General features: G+C 50.3%; 1 protein-coding gene across 1 annotated transcript in view; it reads right to left on the minus strand.

Moving 5' to 3' along the window:
* Positions 1-2,079: 2,079 nt before the first annotated feature.
* sorcs2 (sortilin-related VPS10 domain containing receptor 2) overlaps positions 2,080-25,761 on the minus strand; it is a 95,724-nt gene continuing 72,042 nt past the window's right edge. The window contains exons 10-26 of the mRNA XM_056300229.1: positions 21,591-21,667; positions 21,158-21,249; positions 18,904-19,011; positions 13,604-13,724; positions 13,312-13,445; positions 12,581-12,709; positions 12,273-12,444; positions 10,240-10,426; positions 9,995-10,128; positions 8,435-8,558; positions 7,642-7,754; positions 6,870-6,992; positions 5,675-5,774; positions 5,505-5,552; positions 3,614-3,716; positions 2,517-2,725; positions 2,080-2,242 (exon numbers count right to left, since the gene is read on the minus strand). Of these exons, the coding sequence (XP_056156204.1) occupies positions 2,178-2,242; positions 2,517-2,725; positions 3,614-3,716; positions 5,505-5,552; positions 5,675-5,774; positions 6,870-6,992; positions 7,642-7,754; positions 8,435-8,558; positions 9,995-10,128; positions 10,240-10,426; positions 12,273-12,444; positions 12,581-12,709; positions 13,312-13,445; positions 13,604-13,724; positions 18,904-19,011; positions 21,158-21,249; positions 21,591-21,667 (2,039 nt within the window). The 3' untranslated portion in view covers positions 2,080-2,177. The remainder of the gene's footprint in view (positions 2,243-2,516; positions 2,726-3,613; positions 3,717-5,504; positions 5,553-5,674; positions 5,775-6,869; positions 6,993-7,641; positions 7,755-8,434; positions 8,559-9,994; positions 10,129-10,239; positions 10,427-12,272; positions 12,445-12,580; positions 12,710-13,311; positions 13,446-13,603; positions 13,725-18,903; positions 19,012-21,157; positions 21,250-21,590; positions 21,668-25,761) is intronic.

Below are 25,761 nucleotides of genomic sequence, written 5' to 3' on the forward strand. Positions count from 1 at the left end.
GCTTGGTCTGCGGGGGGGGGGGGGGGACACGTCCGCTTTGACCTCTGACCCCACAGGCGTGGGCTAGAGGAAGGGGCATATTGTTATCAGAAATAAATAAATACAAGCACGGGTCGATGTCGTCATCAGGCAGAGTCAGATCTGCTGTTTTAGGCACCATGGGACAGACGACGAGCCTCTGGAAGAGGGCGGGGACATGCTGATTTTACAGACCACACACACCAAAACTACTGGAACTGTGTCACCCTTTCCGCTTTCAGACTAGTTACCATCTAGTGTACGAACACAAAATAGGAAGAATGAACAGAGTGTGAATTATTACAGACTAAGGAGCTCGTTTCGAGTCATTAAAATTTCTTTTTGAAGGCATTTTTTTTTTGTCCTCCAAATCCCCCGCAAGCCGGGACCTCCCAAGTAAACCCGTGTGCAGCCGTACGACAAAGTGCAACACCGCCCTCTAGTGTCTACACGTGCACACTCAAGGGACCCTGCAAATTTTCGGTGGGGGGGATATATATATGCATGTCATCCTTTTTTGCTGGAAGGGATTATTATTGCCATTGAGGAGAGTGTATGGTGACTGTGAGAGGGGTAGAGGGAGGGAGAGAGAGAGAAGAGTGAGACTGTGGTAACGGAGAGGGAGAGAGAAGAATGAGCATGTATGGTAACTGGGAGAGGGGGAGAGAGAGTGTATGGTAGCTGTGGGAGAGGGGGGGAGAGAGAGAAGAGTGTATGGTAGCAGAGGGAGAGAAGAGTGAGAGTGTATGGTAACTGGGAGAGGGGGATAGAAAGAGAGAAGAGAGAGTGGACGGTAGCTATGGGGGGGAGAAAGAGAGAGAGAGAGAAGAGTGAGAGTGTATGATAGCTGTGGGAGAGGGGGGGAGAGAGAGAAGAGTGTGTATGGTAGCAGAGGGAGAGAAGAGAGAAGAGTGAGAGTGTATGGTAACTGGGAGAGGGGGATAGAAAGAAGAGAGAGTGGACGGTAGCTATGGGGGAGAGAGAGAGAGAGAGAGAGAGAGAGAGAGAGAGAGAGAGAGAGAGAGAGAGAGAGAGAGAGAGAGAGAGAGAGAGAGAGAGAGAGAGAGAGAGAGGAGTGAGAGTGTGGTAACTGGGAGAGGGGGAGAGAGAGTGTATGGTAGCTGTGGGAGAGGGGGGGAGAGAGAGAAGAGTGTATGGTAGCAGAGGGAGAGAAGAGTGAGAGTGTATGGTAACTGGGAGAGGGGGATAGAAAGAGAGAAGAGAGAGTGGACGGTAGCTATGGGGGGAGAGAGAGAGAGAGAGAGAGAGAGAGAGAAGAGTGAGAGTGTGGTAACTGGGAGAGGGAAGGAGAAGAGTGAGCATGTATGGTAACCGGGAGAGGGGGAGAGAGATAGAAGAGCGAGAGTGGACGGTAGCTATGGGAGAGGGGGGGGGGAGAGAGAGAGAGAGAGAGACGCCACAAATAGTGCATGATAAGCAAGCGTGGGCATTAACTGGGCATACAGGACTCGGCCGTCACCACTCAGCTTTTGTGCAGATTTGGATCTGCTGCTCATAACTGTAGCTCACAATACACACTGTCTACACAAAGTAATCTGGAATTTACATGAGTGACGCCTGTGAGTCATGGCTGTGTGTGTGTGTGTGAGTGTGTGTGTGTGTGTGTGTGTGTGTGTGTGTGTGTGTGTGTGGACTTGTGAGTGACAGATGAGGCAAACCAGAGGGATTGAAGCAAAAACAAAACAAAGTGTTCTCCGTGTGACGTCGGCAGGACTCCAACCTCACTCGGGTCACTCAGACTCTCTGAGGGGGATAGCAGTGAGAACACACCGAAGACGCACAACATATGGATGCAAAAAATACATTGGGTGGCACCATGTACGCCCCCCCCCTCCCCCTTCCTTCGCCACCTCTCTGTGACAGGAGAGAGAGGGACAAAGGGGGTGGACTAGAAGAAATGTCCCTCGCCCAGCTCGCCCGTAACTGGGAATGGGGGGAGCGTTGGGATTGAGGAAATCGCGGAAGAGGAGGCGGAGAGTAGGAAGTGGTGGAAGGAGGTTGTGGCTCTCCTTCCGGTGCGTTTGGGCTGGAGCAGAAAAAGGAGGGAAGGCAGAGTGGAGTCCCTGTGCTCATTAGCTGGCTAGGCTGGCTAGGCTAGGCTAGGCTACGCTAGCTCGTTAGCATTGCTGCGGCAGCCATCAGCTGGTCAGGTAACTGTGCAGTTCTCTGGAGTTGATGCTTAAAACCACGCCTGAATGGTTGCCTGGCAACAACAGGAGAGAAAAAAAACAAAAACAAACAATAATTACAATAACGACAATGACAAAGGGGAATTTGTGACTCCAATCGCAAAAAAAAAAAAAAATCCCATCTACATTTCGTATCGGTCATATTCTTTAACGTCATACTTTTTTCAGATGTATACTCGGGAACAAACCTCCTGCAGTACCTTGAGGTGTGTTAGCTGGTGGTGTTAGTAGCTTGCTTTTAGTAGCAGTGGTTAGTGGTAGTCCGTATTAGGGAGCGGAAGGCGGGGCTCCCTCCCGCGTTACCTAGAGTCTGTGAGTCCATGTCGTCGTCGATAAACTCCTCCCCTTGGATGATGTGCTGCGTGTCCTCGCTGTGGTTGACGGGGCTGGTCATCTCCTGCTCCTTCTCGTTGTGCATCTGGGCGTACACATTGCGGCTGCCCGGCAGCTTCCTGAAAAACAGTGGAGGATAGGCATCCTCAGTCCTAAGCCAAGGACTGTGGGATTTGTTGTTTTTGTAAGACGGAGGTGTTTGCAGTTTACCACAGGGTCATTTTGAGTGACATTTTTTGGGTGGAGGCGTGTGTTTGGGATGCGGGGAGGGTGCTGCTGGCGTGTTACCGACGTGGGGGAAAAGACATGCAGTTACACAAGGAAATACAAGTATACGTTGTTCAGCGGATAATTAGCGTGCAAACTACCCCTGCCACACAGTACTAAGCCTATGAATGCATTACGTTCATGCACCGAAACAGACTGTTGGAAATACTACTTTCACTTCTTTTTGTGGATTTTCCCCCCCTTTTCTCCTCCCTAGTACTAGCCAGCCAATTATCCCACTCGTCCGCTGCTCCACCTCCTCTGCCGATACGGGGAGGGCTGCAGACTACCACATGCTTCCTCCGATACATGTGGAGTCGCCAGCCGCTTCTCTTCACCTGACAGTGAGGAGTTTCACCAGGGGGACGTAGCGCATGGGAGGATCACGCTGTTCCCCCTCCCACCTGAACAGGCGCCCCTACCGACCAGAGGAGGCGCTAGTGCAGCGACCAGGACATATACCCACATCCGGCTTCCCACCCGCGGATACGGCCAGTTGTGTCTGTAGGGACGCCCGACCAAGCCGGAGGCAACACGGGGACTCGAACCGGGATCCCCGTGTTGGTAGGCAACGGAATAGACCGCTATGCTACCCGGACGCTCGTGCAGGTTTAGAAGCCGTCACACCATGTTCCCATGTTAACCTTGGGTGGAGCCTACTGTACGGGTTAGGTGGTGTTGAGCGGCAAGAGAAACCTCGGCGTAAATACCGCCAACAGTGTCTCATGTCTCAGGAGTTAAGGGTGCACAGGCATGCCAGAGGAGTTTCACTGCAGAGCACCCACCTTTTGAACTTGTAGAGGATGAACGATCCCGTGGCGAGAAGGCTGATAACGAATACGACGGCCAGGGCCCAAACACCCGGACCTCCAGCCGCTCCTCGGAAACCTGGGGGGGGGAGGAGACAAGCGCAGGCATACAGGTGTGTTTATTATATACATATATATGCGCACCACACACACACACTATGTGGCTCCCTGTACAGTGATGCTGTACATACATGGTAGAGCCAACAAATAACACAGCCAAGGATCGCTCCAAATATGTGATTAAGGAAGATGCAGCACAAGTCTAAGTACAGCCAGCAAGAAGACAGACCCACTGGTGGGAACCACAGGGGAAAGTATTGAACAGTGACAGATAAAGGACAGTCTGTCCACACTATTCAGCCTTTTGCTGTGCGGGAAATGGGAGCAGCTGCAGTGTGCACGGAGGAGAGGGCTTTATAAAGAGCTACGCTGTCCCGACTCTCTGTTACACAGAGCCAATACCTCTTCAGAGACGTATGAATGATGCTGACAGCCTTTTTTACGAGCCGGACAAAGAAGAGAGAGAGAGAAAAAAAGAAGATGGGGGATGTCCAGGGCTGGCACTGACGCCACCCTTTGCCTCCATTGCCGAAGCCAGTTCAATCAACCTTTTCTATGGCACCGTCAAGCGAAATGCACCAAACGGGAACCCGGCGGGACGTACAGCATGAATGCCCAAGTTTGACAAGTAAGGAAAACCCTGCACACCATCACCTGGTACCTGTTACATGACCCAAGTGTTCATGATCTACTGCTACTACTACTACTACTTCACACATGTCCAAGCCATCTCAATCTTGACTCTCTTGCTTTGTCTCCAAACCGTCCATCCTGAGCTGTCCCTCTAATATACTCGTTCCTAACCCTGTCCTTCTTCATCACTCCCAGTGAAAATCTTATCATCTTCAACTCTGCCACCTCCAGCTCCACCTCCTGTCTTTTCATCAGTGCCACCGTCTCCAAACCATATAACATAGCTGGTCTCACAACCATCTTGTAGACCTTCCCTTTAACTCTTGCTGGTACCCTTCTGCTGCACTCTCTTCTTCACCTCTCTCCTGCACTCCCCGTTACTTTGGACAGTTGACCCCAAGGATTTAAAGTCATATGCCTTCATCACCTCTACTCCTTGCATCCTCACCATTCCACCGTCCTCCCTCTCATTCACGCATAGGTATTCTGTCTTGCTCCTACTGACTTTCATTCCTCTCCTCTCCAGTGCATACCTCCACCTCTCCAGGCTCTCCTCAACCTGCACCCTACTCTCACTACACATCACAATGTCATCCGCAAACATCATAGTCCACGGAGACTCCTGCCTGATCTTGTCCGTCAACCTTTCCATCACCAATGCAAACAAGAAAGGGCTCAGAGCCGATCCTTGATGTACTCCCACCTCCATCTTGAAACCATCTGTCATTCCAACCCCACACCTCACCACTGTCGCACTTCCCTCGTACATATCCTGCACCACCCCTACATGCTTCTCTGCAACTCCTGACTTCCTCATACAATACCACACCTCCTCTCTCGGCACCCTGTCATGTGCTTTCTCTAAACCCACAAAAATGTTTCAGGATTTAACAAAGCAGCAAAAGCAAAATAGTGTGTCAACGTGTTTCAGAAACACCCAAACAAGCTAAAGCTTTACTCTGTAAAGCTAGCATATGCTCCGCAGCATGCATACACACGTGGATCGTTTTGGAGGGTAATCGAGTTGCATGAAAAAGCAGAGGGCGGTGAAGACATCCAGGAGAGAACAGGTCAGTTATGACTTCATTGAGGAGTCTGAGAAAGGCAGAGGGGAAAACTAAAGGGACAGTGTTGAGGCAGAGGAAGCTGGAGTTGTGTGGTCGATGAAACGCACCAGTCTCCGTTGCTCTCGCTGTTGAGTCATTAGCAACTAGACCTAAGCCTTCAAAATAGATCAACGACATGCAACAATCCATTAAAACAGAAATATAAAAAAACACAATCTTTATGTACGTATTGCAAATGCTAAATAATGCAAGGAGTGAGCGGTCGCCGAACGGTTACCTGCGTTGGGGTCGGCTAGCATCACCGTCACTTGCAGACCCCCTCGTACCACAAAGCTAACGTTGTTCTCATTGAAGGCCTGCATGATGGCCGGGATACGCTGCGGAGAGGACAGTACGGGGGGGCAGGAAAAAAAGTGCTTGAGGAAACGCAGCGTCAATATAAAACACGACATCATCAGTCAGTCTCTTCTCTGGCATGACATCACCTGTCAGAATGTTCTGGTTCAACTGTGCAGTAAATCACTTGGTAACTAGCTGTCACTTTTTTATAGGTGGCAGGGAGCTAAAACTGCAACCGAAGCCTTTGTGTGTGTGAGTGAGCGAGTGAATGTGTGATAGCGAGCGAGTGTGAGAATGAGTGTGAGTGTGTGTGTGAGTGAGCAAGTGAATGTGTGATAGCGAGCGAGTGTGAGAATGAGTGTGAGTGTGTGTGTGAGTGAGCAAGTGAATGTGTGATAGCGAGCGAGTGTGAGAATGAGTGAGTGAGTGAGTGAGCGAGCGAGCGAGCGAGTGTGAGTGAGTGAGTGAGAGTGTGTGTGTGTGTGTGTGTGTGTGAGAGAGTGTGAGCAAGCGAGTGAGTGTGGGAGTGAGTGAGCATGAGTGAGTGAGTGAGTGAGTGAGTGAGTGAGAGAGAGAGTGTGTGTGTGTGTGTGTGTGAGTGTGTGAGCAAGCGAGTGAGTGAGTGAGTGAGCATGAGTGAGTGAGTGAGTGAGAGAGAGAGAGTGTGTGTGTGTGTGTGTGTGTGTGAGCAAGCGAGTGAGTGTGGAAGTGAGTGAGTGAGTGAGCATGAGTGAGTGAGTGAGTGAGTGTGTGTGTGAGTGAGTAAGTGTGAGCATGAGTGAGTGAGTGTTTGTGTGTGTGTGTGGGTGACTGAGTGTGAGCATGAGTGAGTGTGTGTGAGTGACTGAGTGTGAGCATGAGTGAGTGTGTGTGTGAGTGAGTAAGTGTGAGCATGAGTGAGTGAGTGTGTGAGTGAGTAAGTGTGAGCATGAGTGAGTGAGTGAGTGAGTGTGTGTGTGAGTGACTGAGTGTGAGCATGAGTGAGTGTGTGTGTGAGTGAGTAAGTGTGAGCATGAGTGAGTGAGTGTTTGTGTGTGTGTGTGGGTGTGTGTGTGAGTGACTGACTGACTGACTGAGTGAATGTGTGACTGAATGAGTGAGTGAGTCTGTGTGTGTGTGTGTGTGTGTTCTACCTTATCCACAAACACACTCCTCTTGGCCTGCTTGCTGTCCACAGGGAGGACGTACAGGTCGGCGGTGGTGGGCAGGCCTGGCTTCACCATTGTAACCAGGGACTCCTGGGGAACGCCTGTGATCTGGAATTAAACAGTCAAACCCTCTTAATACCCCCTCCGTTACAACTCACACATAAATACTGCCCTCTGCTGTAGTGGAGTGGCTGGTGTATCTACACATCACATCTGGTGTGACTGTTCGTAGACACTGTGGTGTCAAGAGGATGAAATGGGAGCGGTCATGACTGAGATATGCATAAATCCGTGTGTTTGAGAGCCTGAATGTACAGGACATTTGGCAGAAGCTTTAACAAATGAAAACGGAGGTAGCCTCAGTCGTTCTGGATACAGATGAGAAAATACCTGTGTGCTAACTGTTGTTAAAGTTCATCATCAAGGAATTAAAACCCAGGTTCAGAACTAATTTGGCCAAACACAACCAAAGGTTAGCCGTATTACATGGCGTAAACTAAATACAAATACTGAGGTATGTTTAAGCATATCTGTACTTTAAATTGTCGGTGATTCTCACCCTACAAGGTGTGTGTGTGTGTGTGTGTGTGTGTGTGTGTGTGATGCTGAACGCTGTGCTAATACTGTATTACCCAACAACAACGATGATGATGACCCAACAACAGTGTGAGGCTGCTGTGTGCCAACAGAGGGCGACATTCTGCAGTTAAAGACTGAGTCTGTAACGTGTGTGTGTGTGTGTGTGTTCGCAGTGTACCTTGGCAAGTATTTTGGTGACCACCTGGCCTACGTCCTCTCTCCACTCCGGGATATTGGGGTTGAATTGGTCCAGATTCCTGCTGAACCTCAGTGGGATGACCTGAAAGTTATCTGGGATGAGGGAAAACAGTCGGGGGGAGGGGTGGGGGGGTGTAACATGGGCGGATATGATTAGGATTTCGGTTTTTACTTTTTGAGCATGTGATGAAACAGATCTACCAGAATGCACCTGCGACCCGGGCTGCGGTCGGTGGAACAACGGTTCTCTGGCACAACCCGACCAGAGCGCCAAGAGATGCTTCTTATGTGACGGTGACGACAGGAGACAAGTACAGTAAGCAGGTTTCAACCAGTTACACCGAAATCCAAGCGGCACCGGGTCAGGCCAGATGTGAGCAGTGCACACCACCTCTGTGTGACGTCACTCCGATAAGAGAAGCAAACTGTTCTGCAGTCTCTCTTTAGATAAAACACTCGCAGCTTATAAATAAACCCAGTGCCTCTCTTTGGAGGATGAAGTCTGACGTCATAAATCCTGCAACGCAGTTACGGGAAAACAACAAAACAACGTGGGGACTGCTTTCAGACTGCGGTGTAAAGATGTCACGAGTTGCAGATTTACATCAGGATTTAAAAGTCGTCAGTCGGGCAATACCCCGTCTGGTCTGGCTGCCGTGTTTCTGACCGCGGCCTTTCACGGTGGTCGTTGTTAAAGACCTGCCGCGAGTCAACAGCATCATCCACCACCAGGCGGCGCCCCGCCGCCGTAAACAAGATGCGCCCTGTCTTACCGTAGACGCGTACCGTCTTGGTGTTCTGCACCATGGAGCGTCCGTTGGAAGCCTGGACGGTGACGGACACCTCTCCTGTTGCTAGGAAACGGGTCAGGAGACTGTTCTCCAGCGACAGCTTGGGCTGCGGAGGGAAAGCAGAACCTAGTTGGCCTTCGTTCGAGTCCAATATAAACTTCACTGTAGTCCAACTGGAAGATCTGCTCTCTCAGGGGTCACTTCCTGAGGACCAGAGATGTGCAGTTTGTGCTTTTGTTCCATAATTGTTCCACTAATATATAAATATATATATATATATATATATATATATATATATATATATATATATATATATATATATATATATATATATATAGTTGTACCCGTCCAATCACCCCACTCTTCCGAGCCGTCCCGGTCGCTGCTCCACCCCCTCTGCTGATCCGGGGAGGGCTGCAGACTACCACATGCCTCCTCCCATACATGTGGAGTCGCCAGCCGCTTCTTTTCACCTGACAGTGAGGAGTTTCACCGGGGGGATGTAGTGCATGAGAGGATCACACTATTTCCCCCAGTTCCCTCTCGCCGCCCTGAACAGATGCCCTGACCGACCAGAGGAGGCGCTAGTGCAGCGACCAGGACACATACCCACATCTGGATTCCCACCCGCAGACATGACCAGTTGTGCCTAAACAAGCCGGGGGTAACATGGGGATCTGAACCGGCGATCCCCGTGTTGGTAGGCAACAGTATAGACCACTACACTACCCGGGCGCCCATAATTGTTCCATTAATAAATGCTAAAACGACATTAAAGCAGAGCTGATAAACTTTCACCAATGGTTTTCAACATCTTTTTCATTTCTAGCATATAGCGTATATTTAAGAGCTACTACCCTGTTACTTCTTCTTAGCACTTATTGTATTCACTCATTTATGGGGAAAAAAAATGTCTTTCTTGCACTGGTTTTGCTCTTAGATGCTTCTTTAGATGCACTTATGACCTGTGATGACTAGCAGTTCTCCTGATGTCCTACTGTTGAAAGGGCACTTCGACAGAAAGTAAGACGCTTTATTTCATCGTTGTATTCTTACAATGAATGTGTCCCCTGCATGCAACCCGTCCTACTGGACAGGAGCTGTGGGCAGCTGCAGCGCCCGGGGACCAACTCCAGTTCTTCTCTCCACTGCCTTGCTCAGGGGCACAGGCAGGAGAATGAACCCACGCAGGCACGGGGAGAACATGCAAACTCCACACAGGAAGGGCCCGGGGGGTTCGAACCTAGGACCTCCTTGCTGTGAGGCGACGGTGCCAAACCACTGGGCCACCGTGCCGACAAACTGCTCCATGCAGAACATGGAGACGCTAAAGCTCCGCTGCAGTGGCGACGCCCACGTCTATTTAGGTTTCGAATGTGTTTCACGGTACTGCTTCAGTCAGATTTTCATGACTTTTACAAAACCTTTCCAAAAAGTAGAATTTTCCTTCACTTTTCCCAGGGCCTCCAAACTGAATTTGTTAAATTTCCATGTTTTTCGTGACCACATGAACACTGGGAACACCCGAGAGCTGCTCTTCACCTGCAGATCGTCTCCTATCCACCAGTAGAAGACCGTCAGGTTGGCCTCGGTGGGAAGAACAACGGCTGTCAGATTCACTTCCTGGTTCCTCTCGGCAATGGGGACCACTTCGAGGTGCACTTCCTGTAACGGCGCTGTGATGGAAGTGGAACGGATTTCATGGCGTCGATTACAGCGACACATGCAATGCAACAACGTGACGACTGAAAGTTGCTATTACTCGAGTGACTGGCGGAGAGGCTGACCTGTGACCTGGATGTACATGGTGGCCTGGTCATGGCCCACCGTGTTCTCCGCTTTCACCGTGACCTTGTAAATGCCCGGTTTCTCGTAGCGGTGCTGGATGGGTTCGTCGGTCACCGTCAGGTTTTGGTAGATGGCCCGAACCCCGTCTCCGAGATCCACCTGGTACTTGGTGGTGGTGGTGTCGCCCTGGGAGAGCACATTCAGCACAACACAGGATGTAAAGTTCTGATTAGTATATGGTCATTATTATAGGAACAATAAAAGCTACAATTAAGAGATTTACATGCAAAGACGTGTCCTGTTTGATACTAATGTGCACAGTAAATGCCTCTTAATATATTAAAGACCTGGTGTAAGACTGTTTGAATTCAACATATTGTAGCGAATTCGGGGGGCAGCCAGGAAGTGCCGCAGCTGGGACGTGAACCCGGGTCTCCTGCACCACGGGCGACTACGTTAACCGGTCGACTAAAGAGTCCGGCCCGTTAGCCAAGGGCTAGCGAGTCTATTCATCTGTGATCATTACACTATCCCCCTCCTTCAGGCAGCCCGCACCCGCGACGGGAGACCCGGGTTCGGGCCCCGGCTGCGGTGGTTCCCGGCTGCCCCCCCGAATTCGCTACATTGGTGTCAGAAGCGGGATGGTGACACCGTGAGGCCATCGGAGGTGCGTGCAGCCAGAGGCGTGAGGGAGCTGGTATGCTGAAGCACGGGGGCGGACTTCACGAAGGAGGGGGGGTAGTGTATCGACCACGGGCTACGAACGAGTAGACTCGCTGGCCGGTTGGCTAACGGGTCAGACCCTTTAGTCCAGTGTTTCTCAACCGGGGGTCCGCGGATCCCTAGTGGTCCGTGGTGTAATTGCAAGGGGTCCGTGAAAATAAATCTATAAAAAAAAGATCCTATGACGTTTATAGAAATAGGATTATTTTACTCAAATGTGACTGAGACCTTTATCTACCTAAACTATAAAGGGTAACGGGACTTTTTTCTCTAATTACATCTGTTTCACAAGTGTAATTTATTGTATTTTAATAAGAGATCTCGCTCCCGTTTGCATTGTTAAAAGTTACTGCATAAAAATTCTGTTGTTACATATATCTGAAAGTTACTGAATACATATTCTGTTTAGTTACATATATCTGAAAGTTACTGAATACATATTCTGTTTAGTTACATATATCTGAAAGTTACTGAATAAATATTCTGTTTTGTTACATATATCTGAAAGTTACTGAATACATATTCTGTTTTGTTACATATATCTGAAAGTTACTGAATACATATTCTGTTTAGTTACATATATCTGAAAGTTACTGAATACATATTCTGTTTTGTTACATATATCTGAAAGTTACTGAATACATATTCTGTTTAGTTACATATATCTGAAAGTTACTGAATACATATTCTGTTTTGTTACATATATCTGAAAGTTACTGAATACATATTCTGTTTTGTTACATATATCTGAAAGTTACTGCATAAGAATTCTGTTTTGTTAACTATATCTAAGTTACAACTGAAAGCTCTTATTTTTGCCCCAAAGAGTGAATAAATGCTATAATGCAATTTAAAATGCAGTTTCTACTGTTTCTATCAAATTGCAACCCCCCTCCCCCAAGATCAGGTGGAGGGGTCCTCAGGGTAGATCAAAAATACGCAGGGGGGTCCAGGACCCCAAAGAGATTGAGAACCACTGCTCTAGTCGACAGGTTAACGTAGTCGCCCGTGGTGCGGGAGACCCTGGTTCGCGTCCCCGCTGCCCCCCGAATTCGCGCCAATATTTAAGTTTTAATGTCAAGTTCTGACCCATTCACCACGTTGAACTATTTTGAAAAAGGGAAGTTGTGATCAAATGTTTTAGCATTTTGTATCGCTCTCAGAATCAAGTCTTACTGTTCTCCAGTAACTACGACACAGTTCTACCCTGATTAGCGGTCCCGTGCCCCGTACAGCGCATCAAGCTCGTGACAGCTCTTGCGTCATCAACAGCTTTTCAACGAGACGTCTACTTGCTGAGCGACCCTACCTGCTCCTGATGGACGATGAATGTGATGTCATCACCAGGCGCCACGGCCAGCATCTGCCCTTTAATACCTACTTGTAGACCATTAGGGGGCAGTAGAGGACAGGTGTACTTTTTGGCATTCTGCTGCTTGTCCACTCCGCCTTCACACACGTTAGACACCACCTTACGGAACCTGCAACGCCACCCCGGGCAAAACCCATGTCAGAGGCCGGGGGTGGGGGGGGGTGGGGCACGTTTGTTCAGCAGGTGTGTGTTTTTGTATATGTACAGTGTGTGCAATGTGAGTGTGTTTGTGTACTTGTGCTCACCCGGTGCTGTACTCGTAGGTTTGTCCCAAATGGCAGCCGTCCGGCGGTGAGTCCGGATCGTGCCAGAAGTCGGCAAAACAAAGGCTACCCTCCGTCTTAAGACCCTGGGAACGCTCAAAACCGTAGTCACTACACACACACGCACGCACACGCACGCACACGCACACACACACGCAAATCCCCATTAATCACAAAAAAATATTTACACAGAAATTGTAGTTGGCTGAATCGAAGTTATTTATTTTTATTTTTTCAGATCCCCCCCCTCTTTTTTTTTCTCCCTAATTATATCCGGCCAATTACCCCACTCCTCCGAGCTGTCCCGGTCTCTGCTCCACCCCCTCTGCCCATCCGGGGAGGGCTGCAGACCACCACACGCCTCCTCCCATACATGTGGAGTCGCCAGTCACTTCTTTTCACCTGAAGGTGAGGGGTTTCACCAGGGGGGACGTAGCACGTGGGAGGATCACGCTGTTCCCCCCCTCCAACAGGCACTCTGACTGACCAGAGGAGGCGCTAGTGCAGCGACCAGGACACATACCCACATCCGGCTTCCCACCCGCAGATGTGGCCAATTGTGTCTGCAGGGACCCCCGACCAAGCCGGAGGTAACACGGGGATTCGAACCAGCGATCCCCGTGTTGCTAGGCAACAGAATAGACCGCCACGCCACCCGGACGCCCCTTTTTAATCATATTTAAAGTTCATTTTCTGGTTTTGGGGAGGCTCACCAGTTGAAGTCTTTCTCAGTGCACTGACAGGGCTTGGCGGTGAGAGCAGAGGTGTAGCTCTTCCCCTTGATGCAGAAGGCCATGTCCTTCCTCTTCCGGAAGCTGCGCTCCTGACCCATGATGCACCTCTCACCCTGGAGTAGACCAATCAGGTGTGAGTATGACTGTGAATATTGCCGCTGGGCTGTTGGTCACGCTGTACTACTTGGAGCACAACTGTTCTGTGAATGCATCACTGTGTGTGTGTGTGTGCGTGTGTGCGTGTGCGTGTGCGTGTGTGTGTGTGTGTTACCTGCAGATCTGTAAGTTTCCAGGAGTCGTAGTCGGCCTCGGTACACTGATGGGGGAAGGACTGTCTGAAATCTACCTTCACTAGCTCCCAGTCAGACCTGTAGCTAATGTGTCCAAACACCCTGGATACACACACACACACACACACACACACACACACACACACACACACACACACACACACACACACACACACACACACACACACACACACACACACACACACACACACACAATTTAGTACAGCCGAGTCACCTGACCTACGTGTCTTTGGACCGTGGGAGGAAACCGGAGCACCCGGAGGAAACCCACGCAGACACGGGGAGAACATGCAAACTCCACACAGAGGACGACCCGGGACGACCCCCAAGTTTGGACTACCCCGGGGCTCGAACCCAGGACCTTCTTGCTGTGAGGCGACCGCGCTGACCACTGCGCCACCGTCAGCTCACTGTTTGGGTTTGCTGCATCCCCCTTCTCTGTTCGAGAGCCTCCTCCTCTCACCTCACACCTCCGCCTCTTTGCCAACACTAAACAAAATCCCCCAACTCCCTGCACCAGTGTTCACAGTCAAGTCAGCAGACCGGCTGTTACTGTCCGCCTCCACTAGATGGCAGTGTGTAACAGTGTAAATGAGTGCTGAGGGCTCATCGCTGTGTGATTTCACCAACAGCTTTGTCTTTCCGTGTTGGGCCGCAGCATTTCCGGTGGCTCAGGCATCTGTTGGTTTTGCGTTCTCATCCACCCTGCCAGAGGACGAGGTAACCATGATTAATGAAGTCTTTCTCAGTCCTGTTAAAGGAAATTACCCCCATCTCGTCTGCTCCTCTCTTTAAACTCGGGTCCTTCCTCTCTTCATTTCTGCCATTCTCCAGACTCCGCTCCTCTCTTTAAACTCGACTCCTTCCTCTCTTCATTTCTGCTATTCTCCAGACTCCGCTCCTCTCTTTAAACTCGGGTCCTTCCTCTCTTCATTTCTGCTATTCTCCAGACTCTGCTCCTCTCTTTAAACTCGACTCCTTCCTCTCTTCATTTCTGCTATTCTCCAGACTCCGCTCCTCTCTTTAAACTCGGGTCCTTCCTCTCTTCATTTCTGCTATTCTCCAGACTCCGCTCCTCTCTTTAAACTCGACTCCTTCCTCTCTTCATTTCTGCCATTCTCCAGACTCCGCTCCTCTCTTTAAACTCGGGTCCTTCCTCTCTTCATTTCTGCCATTCTCCAGACTCCGCTCCTCCCTCACAGCCCTCCCGCCCCTCTTCTTCGTCTGACAGACGGAAAAGTCTCTCAAATGTGCTCTCTCTTCATCACCCTCTCCATTTCTTTTCCTTTCAGCCTCCCTCGGAGCCTCGAACATCTGAGGAAGAGGGACTGTGTGTGTGTGTGTGTGTGTGTGTGTGTGTGTGTGTGTGTGTGTGTGTTGGGAGAGATGGGGTGAGGTAAAGAGGTTGGAAACGGCCTCCTTGTAACACCGCGAGACCAAAGGAAACGGTCCAGCGATGCTTTCAAATGAGACACGAGGAGCGAACCTCTGCGCCGTGCGGTCCATGCGGCGCTGTGACTGGCTGTCGTCAGTACGAGCCCGGGCCGGTCTCTCTGCTGTCCCCCGCCTGTCCTTGGTGGTAAGTCGCCGCTGAAAAGACTTCATTATGGGATGGCAGCCGGCTCCGTCGAAAATCGACACGCCGGCTAATCTGCTAGACTCCAGCCGTCCACGGCGCTTCACCGCGGCCCTCGTCACTATCTGCCTGCCGCCAGATGGACCGCGTGTGTGAGAAGCAAGTGACAGATGAGTCAGCCTCAGCACCCGTGTCGGTATTCCCCACATGTATGACTCTGTGTGTGTGTGTGTGTGTGTGTGTGTGTGTGTGTGTGTGTGTGTGTGTGTGTGTGTGTGTGTGTGTGCCCATCTGTGCCACCGTCTCTTGCCCTTCCCCCCTTGTTACAAGTGGAGGTGGACTTCATCTCGCAGCAGGGTGCCTCACCTCTGACATGGTGCGACTAGTCTCCCTCCAGTTAACTCGCTGATGATGATGATGATTTAGAAATAGACGAAGCTGAGAGTACGGACTGTGGAACCGGTAGGGTCCAGTAGGGTCCGGGCCCTACCTACTTTTGAACATCATCCATCCATCCATCCATCCATCCAGCCATCCAGCCATCCACCCATCCATCCATTATCCAAACCGCTTATCCTGCTCTCAGGGTCGCGGGGATGCTGGAGCCTATCCCAGCAGTCATTGGGTGGCAGGCGGGGAGACACCCTGGACCGGCCCGCCAGTCCATCACAGGGCCCACATAGACACACACACACACACACACACACACACACACACACACACACACACACACACACACACACACACACACACACACACACACACACACCTAGGGACAATTTGGTACGGCCGAGTCACCTGACCTACATGTCTTTGGACTGTGGGAGGAAACCCACACAGACACGGGGGAGAACATGCAAACTCCACACAGAGGACGACCCGGGACGACCCCCAAGGTTGGACTACCCCGGGGCTTGACCCAGGACCTTCTTGTTGTGAGGCAACCACGCTAACCACCGCGCCGCCCTTTTGAACCTCAAACATGTAAATACATTTGAATCCATCGGCAGTCACGTGTATCATACACTGCCCCCCTGTGTGCCCCACACAGCCAATCAGAATACGCCCTTATCTAAACATGCATTGGCCAATGGTGTCATGCGACACAAATCAAATCTTCACACAGCACCTGCTCCCTTCATACCGCTGACGTTAAACACCGTTTCGTTCCTCGGGTGTCCGGTTAGCTTTTACTGAATAAGGAAACGCTGAACTCTGAGAGATTTTTTTCAGGGCAACGCCGAAGAAAGGTGGGGGTTGTCAGGGACTCCATCCGGCACGGCGACAGACGGAGACGGTTCCTCGGTACTATCTAAAGAGCAGCGGGGAGTTCGATGTTTCCTTTTCTTTGTAATATTGTAGCGATTGTAAAAGTAGCTCCGGAAGTCGAGTCGGCAAGGGTGTGTGTGTGTGTGTGTGTGTGTGTGTGTGTGTGTGTGTGTGTGTGTGACGGGGGGGGGGCGATGAGCCCAACTAATTGGAAATGTGTCCTGCGGTCCACGGCTGAGAGAGGAGAAAGTAAGACAGAGATGGAGAGCGAGAGGCACGGAGGCGCAGGAGGAGGGGCCGAGAAAGAGGCAGGCAGAGCCAGAGAAAGGAAGAAATATGTGATGTGATGTGAGGGAGAGAGGGAGAGAGGGGGAGAGAGGGAGAGAGGCATAGATGAAAGTAGACAGGATCAGGGGTGGCTGAAGATGCAATGAGACACAATGTGATGGAACCAGAGACGGTGGTGACACGAAGGCAAATAGACAAAAGAGGAGGCGGGAGAAAAATATACACAGGGAGTAAGAAAGTGACTAACCTGGGAAGGGGGGAGGCATGCAAGTCACAGTCTAGTCACTGACAGGAGAGAGAGGGTGAGAGGGGGAGAGAGATAGACAAGGAGAAAGAGATAGAGAGAGAGTGAAGGAGAGACAGACACAGGGGGAGAGAGAGATACAGAGGGGGAGAGAGAGAGAGACAGACAGACACGGGGGGAGGGAGAGACAGATAAAGTGAGGGAGAGAGAGTGAGGGAGAGAGAGTGTGAAGGAGAGACAGATAAGACACAGACACAGGGGGAGAGAGAGAGCGAGAGAGAGAGAGTGAGGGAGAGAGACTGGCATGGGGGGAGGGAGAGACAGATAAAGTGAGGGAGAGAGAGTGAGGGAGAGAGAGTGTGAAGGAGAGACAGATAAGACACAGACACAGGGGGAGAGAGAGAGAGCGAGAGAGAGAGAGTGAGGGAGAGAGACTGGCACGGGGGAGGGAGAGACAGATAAAGTGAGGGAGAGAGAGTGAGGGAGAGAGAGTGTGAAGGAGAGACAGATAAGACACAGACACAGGGGGAGAGAGAGAGAGCGAGAGAGAGAGAGTGAGGGAGAGAGAGAGTGAGGGAGAGAGACTGGCACGGGGGGAGGGAGAGACAGATAAAGTGAGGGAGAGAGAGTGAGGGAGAGAGAGTGTGAAGGAGAGACAGATAAGACAGACACAGGGGGAGAGAGAGAGAGCGAGAGAGAGAGAGTGAGGGAGAGAGAGAGTGAGGGAGAGAGACTGGCACGGGGGGAGGGAGAGACAGATAAAGTGAGGGAGAGAGAGTGAGGGAGAGAGAGTGTGAAGGAGAGACAGATAAGACACAGACACAGGGGGAGAGAGAGAGAGCGAGAGAGAGAGAGTGAGGGAGAGAGAGAGTGAGGGAGAGAGTGAGGGAGAGAGACTGGCACGGGGGAGGGAGAGACAGATAAAGTGAGGGAGAGAGAGTGAGGGAGAGAGAGTGTGAAGGAGAGACAGATAAGACACAGACACAGGGGGAGAGAGAGAGAGCGAGAGAGAGAGAGTGAGGGAGAGAGAGAGTGAGGGAGAGAGACTGGCACGGGGGGAGGGAGAGACAGATAAAGTGAGGGAGAGAGAGTGAGGGAGAGAGAGTGTGAAGGAGAGACAGATAAGACACAGACACAGGGGGAGAGAGAGAGAGCGAGAGAGAGAGAGTGAGGGAGAGAGAGAGTGTGAAGGAGAGACAGATAAGACACAGACACGGGGAGAGAGAGAGAGCGAGAGAGAGAGAGAGTGAGGGAGAGAGAGAGTGAGGGAGAGAGTGAGGGAGAGAGACTGGCATGGGGGGAGGGAGAGACAGATAAAGTGAGGGAGAGAGAGTGAGGGAGAGACAGATAAGACAGACACAGGGGGAGAGAGAGCGAGCGAGAGAGAGTGTGAGGGAGAGAGAGAGAGAGAGAGAGTGAGGGAGAGACAGATAAGACACAGACACAGGGGGAGAGAGAGAGAGTGTGTGAGGGAGAGAGAGAGAGAGAGAGAGAGAGAGGTCTGCAGAGAACCAGGCCCAGCACATTGTGCTCTCCCCTCCAGTTACACAACAGTGAACCCCCCCCCCTACTAGAAACAAAGGGGCTGCTGGGTCCAGCCAGGCTGCGGCTGGGGAGGATTGATGAGTTGAGCGACGGGAGGCGTCACTGATGCTGTGGGATCAGTCCCAATTTTTAGGATGACTCACCGGCCGGGTATTCGATCTGATATGAGGACCACAGTGATACGAGCTGCGCTGAGCTCGCGGGAGTTTTCGGCATGACCTTGACGTGGTGCTTCAAGGGTAAGTTTACACAGGAAGCAGGGAACAACCTTTGTTGTTGTTGTTGTTGTTGTTGTTGTTGTGTTTGTTTGGTTTCTTTACTTTTTCAGATCTACTCACGTCATGACCAGAGTCTCGTCCCCCGGCTCGCTCAGGAGCCCGTCGACAAACACCGAGGTGCTGGTGAAGTTGTGGACGGTCCACGTCCGTCCCTCATCAACGCTGAACCTGTGCAGGAAGAAGCAGCATCCACAAACAGTCAGTGGGACTCGCTGCGAAGGCAAGCACGCCGGTTCGAAAACCAGCCACGGTGACTTTAATAATGACGATATCGTCAACGACTTTTAAGATACACAAGTTTAGCTGCTGGCTCTGCTTTAGTCATGTCTGCTGGACTCCAATTAAATATTACTGGGTGACTTAATGTGGAAGTGAGCGGGGAGGGTGGGCTATGCTAACGACGCCCTAAGATGGAGAGTAACAGTCGAACCAGCAGAGAAAATCCACACATCTTCACGGGAAGAGGAACGAGGACTTAAAAATGTAGTTTCAACTATCGTTCTCGTTTCCTTTCACATATATACAGACGAAGGCCTATGAACTCCGCCACTTCTCCAGCTAGCGCTCAATTCCCTTCGCTAACCTGCTAGCCTCTGCTAACAAGCTAGCCTCCGCTAACCTGCTAGCCTCTGCTAACAAGCTAGCCTCCGCTAACCTGCTAGCCTCTGCTAACCTGCTAGCCTCTGCTAACAAGCTAGCCTCTGCTAACGTGCTAGCCTCCGCTAACGTGCTAGCTGTGATTAGGAATGTACACGGCGGCAAAGCTGTAATAAACAGATTAGCAATAAGAGTATTTCTTTATTTTTGTGGGATTTTCCTCCCTTTTTCTTCCCCAATTGTATCCGTCCAATTACCCCACCCTTCCGAGCCGTCCCAGTCGCTGCTCCACCGCCTCTGCCGATCCGGGGAGGGCTGCAGACTACCGCATGCCTCCTCCCATACATGTGGAGTCGCCGGCCGCTTCTTCTCACCTCACAACCAGGAGTTTCATCAGGGGGACGTAGCGCGTGGGAGGATCACGCTATTCCCCCTCCCCCTCGAACAGGCGCCCCTGACCGACCAGAGGAGGCGCTAGTGCAGCGACCAGGACACATACCCACATCCAGCGTTCCACCCGCAGACACGGCCAATTGTGTCTGTAGGGACGCCCGACCAAGCCGGAGGTAACACGGGGGGATTCGAACCACCGATCCCTGTATTGGTAGGCAACGGAATAGACTGCCATGCTACCCGGATGCCCAATTTTATTTTCTTCTTTTTGATGAACCTTGGCATGACCGTACATATTAGGTTATTGTCAAGGTCAGTCTATAATGTCTGGATGATATTTCTCCAACCGTTGTTTGATAATTAACTGACGCGGAAGGCACGAGCGTGCGAGCTACCGAGGAAATAAAAACCCGTTATTTGAGTATGACTGATGAGGAGATGAGGAGGTAGAGGCAGTCGCGCTCGAGTCCTGACGCGCTGCTTTTCAAGTGGCTCTGGAAATAGCTTCGCTCGAACTTTCATGCTTGTTGCTGCCGCCGCAAAGGGTACACAGCAAGCTGTAATTATTTCGGAGACAAGGCCATTTCAGACTAGGAGAGAACAAGTCTTGTTGTTTGATGTTCCCCAAGTCCAGATGCAAAAGAAGGCTCTCCTTTATGTCGGAGAGCATTGGAGTTCGTTAAGAGTTCATAACACATTTTTCCCTTTGCTCTTCGCTCTCTCTACTTCATAAATCCCTCTGTCCCTCATTTATTCTCTCTGTCCCTCCTCCCCCCCCTCCCTTTTTCTTCCACTGTGCCCTCTCTTCCTCTTGTCTAAGAGGCTGGATCAGATCGGAACATGCAGAAACTCATTTAAAGCGGCCACTTTTCAAATGTCAGAACATTCGCTCATTCTTTCAGAGGGGTTTGTGGCTCTCTGCGAGGGATGTTTTTCACATCTCTGTCGGTGCCAGGGGCCTAATTCATTTAGCCTGTGTGTGAGAGCATGGAACATGTACGGGACAATGCTCCGAGGCCTTCCTGCTGGCACCCAGCTAAAAAGGTCATTTAGTTCACGTCTACGATAAACCTTGTCTGAATACATCCCAATCTATCACTTCTCTTTATTTAACTCTTATCTATTAAGAGTCTTCCAGATAAGATCTCGCTGAGCGGAAAATTGAGCCCGCAATGTCATTTCTGCCTGTAAGGCGGACCTTCACGAGAAGTAGTTTTGGAGGGCGCAATGTCTAAGAGTGTGATTAAACGAGATAATTCTCTCTGCTGTGCCAACGTAAGAAGTGCTCTGGAGGAGTGAATATTGCCCGCTGTTGCTGCCGTACTTGAGTATCTTGAGGGGTATCGAGGTGTCCTTGATGGCGACGATGACTCCTCCGTGGTCTAGGTACAAGATGTGGTGCTCCTCCTCAAATACCTTCCCAGACAAAGTGACATGCAAGGCATTAGGGAACTGGCATGACATTGATGATGCTAACACATACACACACACAGCAATAAAAATCTATTTCACACTCATGTCAGGTCAAACTCATCTGCCCCAATCATGTTTTTTGAGGAACACTATTGCAGCATCAGAAATTGGATGGATGGTAAAAAAAAGACTTAACATCATGTTTAAGAGATTCTGTGACTTTGCTGTGAGGACTGAGAGCAGAGAGTGCAGGAAGAGAGGAGCAAAGGATGAATGGAGTGGAGGAGCGTAAATGGAGTGGAGGAGCTCGGAAAAGGAAATTAGCCAGGTGGTACATGACCTACCTGTCTCCAGGTCTTCCCACAGTCTGAAGTGATGTACATCTCTTCCTTATACTCCACAAGCTGGGAGCCAAGGTTACCTGAAAGCAGCAGAGAGAGGAGAGAGGGAGAGAGAGAGAGAGAGAGAGAGAGATTTGATTTTACAAAGCCCTTTATTAAGCAGTACAATACACAGGTATGCAGACAAAGGGACATCAACTACATAAGTGCAAGTGAAAACATAAGCCAACAATACCGCCAGGACTTTCCCATCCATCCGTCTATTATCCAAACCACGTATCCTTACCCAGGGTCATGGGGATGCTGGAACCTATCCCAGCAGTCATTGGGCGGCAGGCGAGGAGACACCCTGGACCGGCCGCCAGACCATCACAGGGCTTATTGAAGAAAAACCAACCAAGTCTTCATCGTCTCCCACTGAGCACAATACTCCCCCTACTGCCCATTTAAGGCTGAAAGCATCCAGATTGTCTACCATTTTGTAGCAGACATGCTCCACTCTGAGCAGAGCCTTCAGAAGTCCTGTAAGAACCTGCACAGGGTCCGCACAACCCACCGGACCTGGGCAGTGGGTTGTGTTTGATACCATCTGGGTTGCCAGATGGCTAATTTGGCAGTAGCTGATATTACAGTTATGAGTGTGTAGGTACCTTTCTCCCTGGCTAGGTATTTGGGTCCATAGACAAAGAACTGAAATGAAAAAACCTCCCCCAAAGCTCTGAAACATCTCAAACACACCCAGCAACCTAGCACACTGGACAGATAAATGTGTTAGCTTCACATTGTGAATAAAACAGACATGCCTCCCTGTGATCAGGATGCAGATGTGCTCTGTGTCTGCTTATGGCGAACACCCCATGCACAACCCTCCACTGGAGGTCTGCTTACCACTTTTCAACTGGTAACTTGTACAGGGACTGCCAGCAGTCTTTTGGGGAAGAGCCTGGGCCAAAAAACTCAGTCCACCTCAATGCTTTCATGGCCTACAGAGACTGAAAGTGCCTCACCTTCACGCACAGGATGTAAGCTGCCTTTTTTCCCAGGTCCTCACGCTTATCCAGCCGTGGGGTCGTGAAAGAAAGGAGGCGGTCCTCCCACTCCTGCCACTCCCCCGCATTAGGAGAGACAGTAAACTTTGGAAAGCCATATACCAAATCTTCCTCCCACTGATCAGCTGGCTCACAGTTCTCCATCATAAATGTCCACAGGTACTCTGGAAGCGACGTGCACACCTCATCAATAATATGATTCAACAACCTGGGTCTGATGTTGGTCCGTTGTTGCAGGGTCCCAGCGGGCATCAGTAGATGCCCCAGCTTCAGAGAAGATCTTGTGCTGGCTGAGTGCAGGGTCCGAGCCTGAACGCATCCATTTTAACAGTGGCCCCTCAAACAGCCACAGACCAGCAGCAGGCTCCCTGGTGGCCTTCAGGATCTTCAACGCATCCAGGACAGAGGCGTAGAAAGGTGACAGTCCTGTCAGATCTGCCTCCTCCAGCCTCAGCAGAAACACTTGCTTACTGTAGCCCAGATGATCAGCTGTCGGCAGGATGAGCTTGGCTGTGTCTAGTCATCGCACGCCACAGTGGTACAGCAGTCTCTGTGTGGTCTAAACGCCATCACCCAAGAGGTAATGTCCATGAGACCCTGTCTCCCCTTTCCACTAGCAAGTCTAAAGGGCTCAGATCCAGTGTTTCCCTGACCAGAAAAAGTCCACTATGGCCCGCTGAAGATCTTCAATCAGGCCTCTTGGTGAAGGTAGAACAATCAATCTGTGCCAGAGTTGAAGCCATCAAGTTTTTGGCAACCAAAACTCCACCCCTATACGACAGCTGGGGTAGCATCCATTTCCATTTAGACAACTTGGCACAAACTTTCTCCATCACACCCCCCCAATTCTGCCTCTGATAATCCACGGCACGACTCCTCATTTTCTTTGGCTTGGTCGTTACCCTGCTACCAGGGAGCTTTGGGGACGTCGTCAGATTGCTCCTGGCAACAATCTTCTCCAAACTGAAGAAGACATAGCTCAGAGCATCCATGTCTTTGATGTTGAGGAAATGAGACCTAACAAGGGCTCCTTTCACTCTCTCTTGCATGAAAAGTCCTGAACTCCAGTCATTTTTCTTGCAGCAGGCCATCAGCAGCAGAGTCTGGATTACTGTTCATAGCACATTCAATGTACTTGATACTGTGCTCCAGCTCCTAAACTGCTGCTTTAATCCTAGCAGTGGAGTGAGATGTATACTGCTGACAGAAGACATGAATCTGTACCTTGCCCACACCCCACCACTGCCTCAGTGAATCAAAATTAGATTATTTTTTTTTTTGCTTTTCCAGCAGACCCAAAACTGTTCAAAGCTGAAAGAAAATGCTGCCGTGCAGTAACTTGTTGTTGAAATGCCAATATGACCTAACTTTCTGGCCAGGAGAAACGATCAAATCTACAGTGATGAGATGGTGATCAAGCGACGCCGACTGGAGTAATAGAGATACTAACTAGATTGAATGCGAGTAACTTTGAAATGTCGACTCTATCTAGCCTGACTGCACTCACCCTGTTATTGCTCACCCTGACCCACGTGTGCTGTCTAACAGTGAGGTGTTTCAACTTCCATGCATCTTGCAAATCTATCCGTCCTACCTAAGCTACCAGATGATAGAATGTGTGGTGGTTCCTCACTTGTCCTGTCTATGGTGAAATCAACAGTGCAGTTTCCAATCCCCACCTATCAGCTGCTCCTGACCATAATTCTGCAGCTCATCCCTCAAAACACCAAGCTTCTTGGTGTTTTTGGCTAATCTGTCAGATCCCTGAATTGGAGCATAGACATTGACTAAGCAGAAAAGGCACCCTTCTATTTCTACCCTGACAATCAGTCACCTTCCCCTAACTAACTTCACAGATGATAAAATCCTTGATTGGTTCTTTAAGTTATGCAACACTGCTATCCTCCGCTGAAGTCGGTGCCATGATTGTGTGTATATGACGCCTCCCACCACCGCCCCAAATCTATCTCATTAGTTCAGTCACTATGAGTTTCCTGCAGAAAAAAACCACATCTATCTTTTCCTGCTTCACAACCTCAGCCACTAAAGCCCTAGTACGTCCGTCCCTCCCACCATTAATGGGACGAGATCCAACCTTGAGCCCCTGCATAAGATGGGTAGAGCAGAGAAAAAGACAGAGATAGAAACAGACCAGCATGGAACAGGAAAATAAAGAATAAAACTCCCTATGATGCACGATCGTAATTTATTTCACAAGTTTTGTCCTTCCAACAGCGTTCCTCTTCACTGCCTTTCTCAAGGCTGTTACGTTTAAAGCGAAAGCATTTTTTCTCATCAAGCTGCTCAAAACCAACCAGCTTCGGCAGATAACCAAAGACCAGGAGAACTTCTCTGTATTAGTGAAATAACATTTTACTTTCACTGATTTCCCAAATGTTTCATCAAAAAATCCATTTATGTCCTCCAGAGAAAACAGATCTGTGCTGCGGCATGATGTTTCGCCACCTATCAGACTCCGAATCATAATTCGTATCCTCAGCCTCACCTGTGACCTGGCTACTGGGAATCTCCTCTACACTCTCAGTATTCCCCTCCGCAGGCTTACCTCCGCCCTTCACACTTTGTCCTCACCACTGAAGGCATCCTCGGCCCCCGCCGAGCTGCTGGATGCAGCCACCTGTTCAGCTGCGAGTGTTTCTGCGAGCTCTGCCCCCGGCTCCGAGGCCACAGCTGAGAGCCTATTCCCTCATCTCCAACCGGTGGGGTGGGGCGGGTTGTTCCTCTGAATGCCTCTGTTCTCCTCTCCCCACCTCAGAGGGGGCGGGATGTTAGCATCTGCAGTGTCTGCCTCCACTTGCTGTCTATGCCAACATGCGAAGTGCTTTTGCCCGACATCCCCACACTCAAGACATTTCAACCGTCTCGAACTAGCAGACACCATGCACAAGCCATTACCGTATTTGACTCTAAAGGAAAGCTCTACACTCAGCATCTGAGAGTCCAGAAACATCAAACACCTGTCTCCCGACTGACTGAACATGTTGCAGCTTGGGATCTTTACATCGAGACTGAGTTTTGAACGCGCTGGCGAATTCACCAAACCTCCTCAGCCCATTTTCCAACAGCTCGTTGGAGATGAACGGCGGAACACCGACACCGATTCT

Source organism: Lampris incognitus, chromosome 20 (assembly GCF_029633865.1).
Source record: "Lampris incognitus isolate fLamInc1 chromosome 20, fLamInc1.hap2, whole genome shotgun sequence".
NCBI lineage: Eukaryota > Metazoa > Chordata > Actinopteri > Lampriformes > Lampridae > Lampris > Lampris incognitus.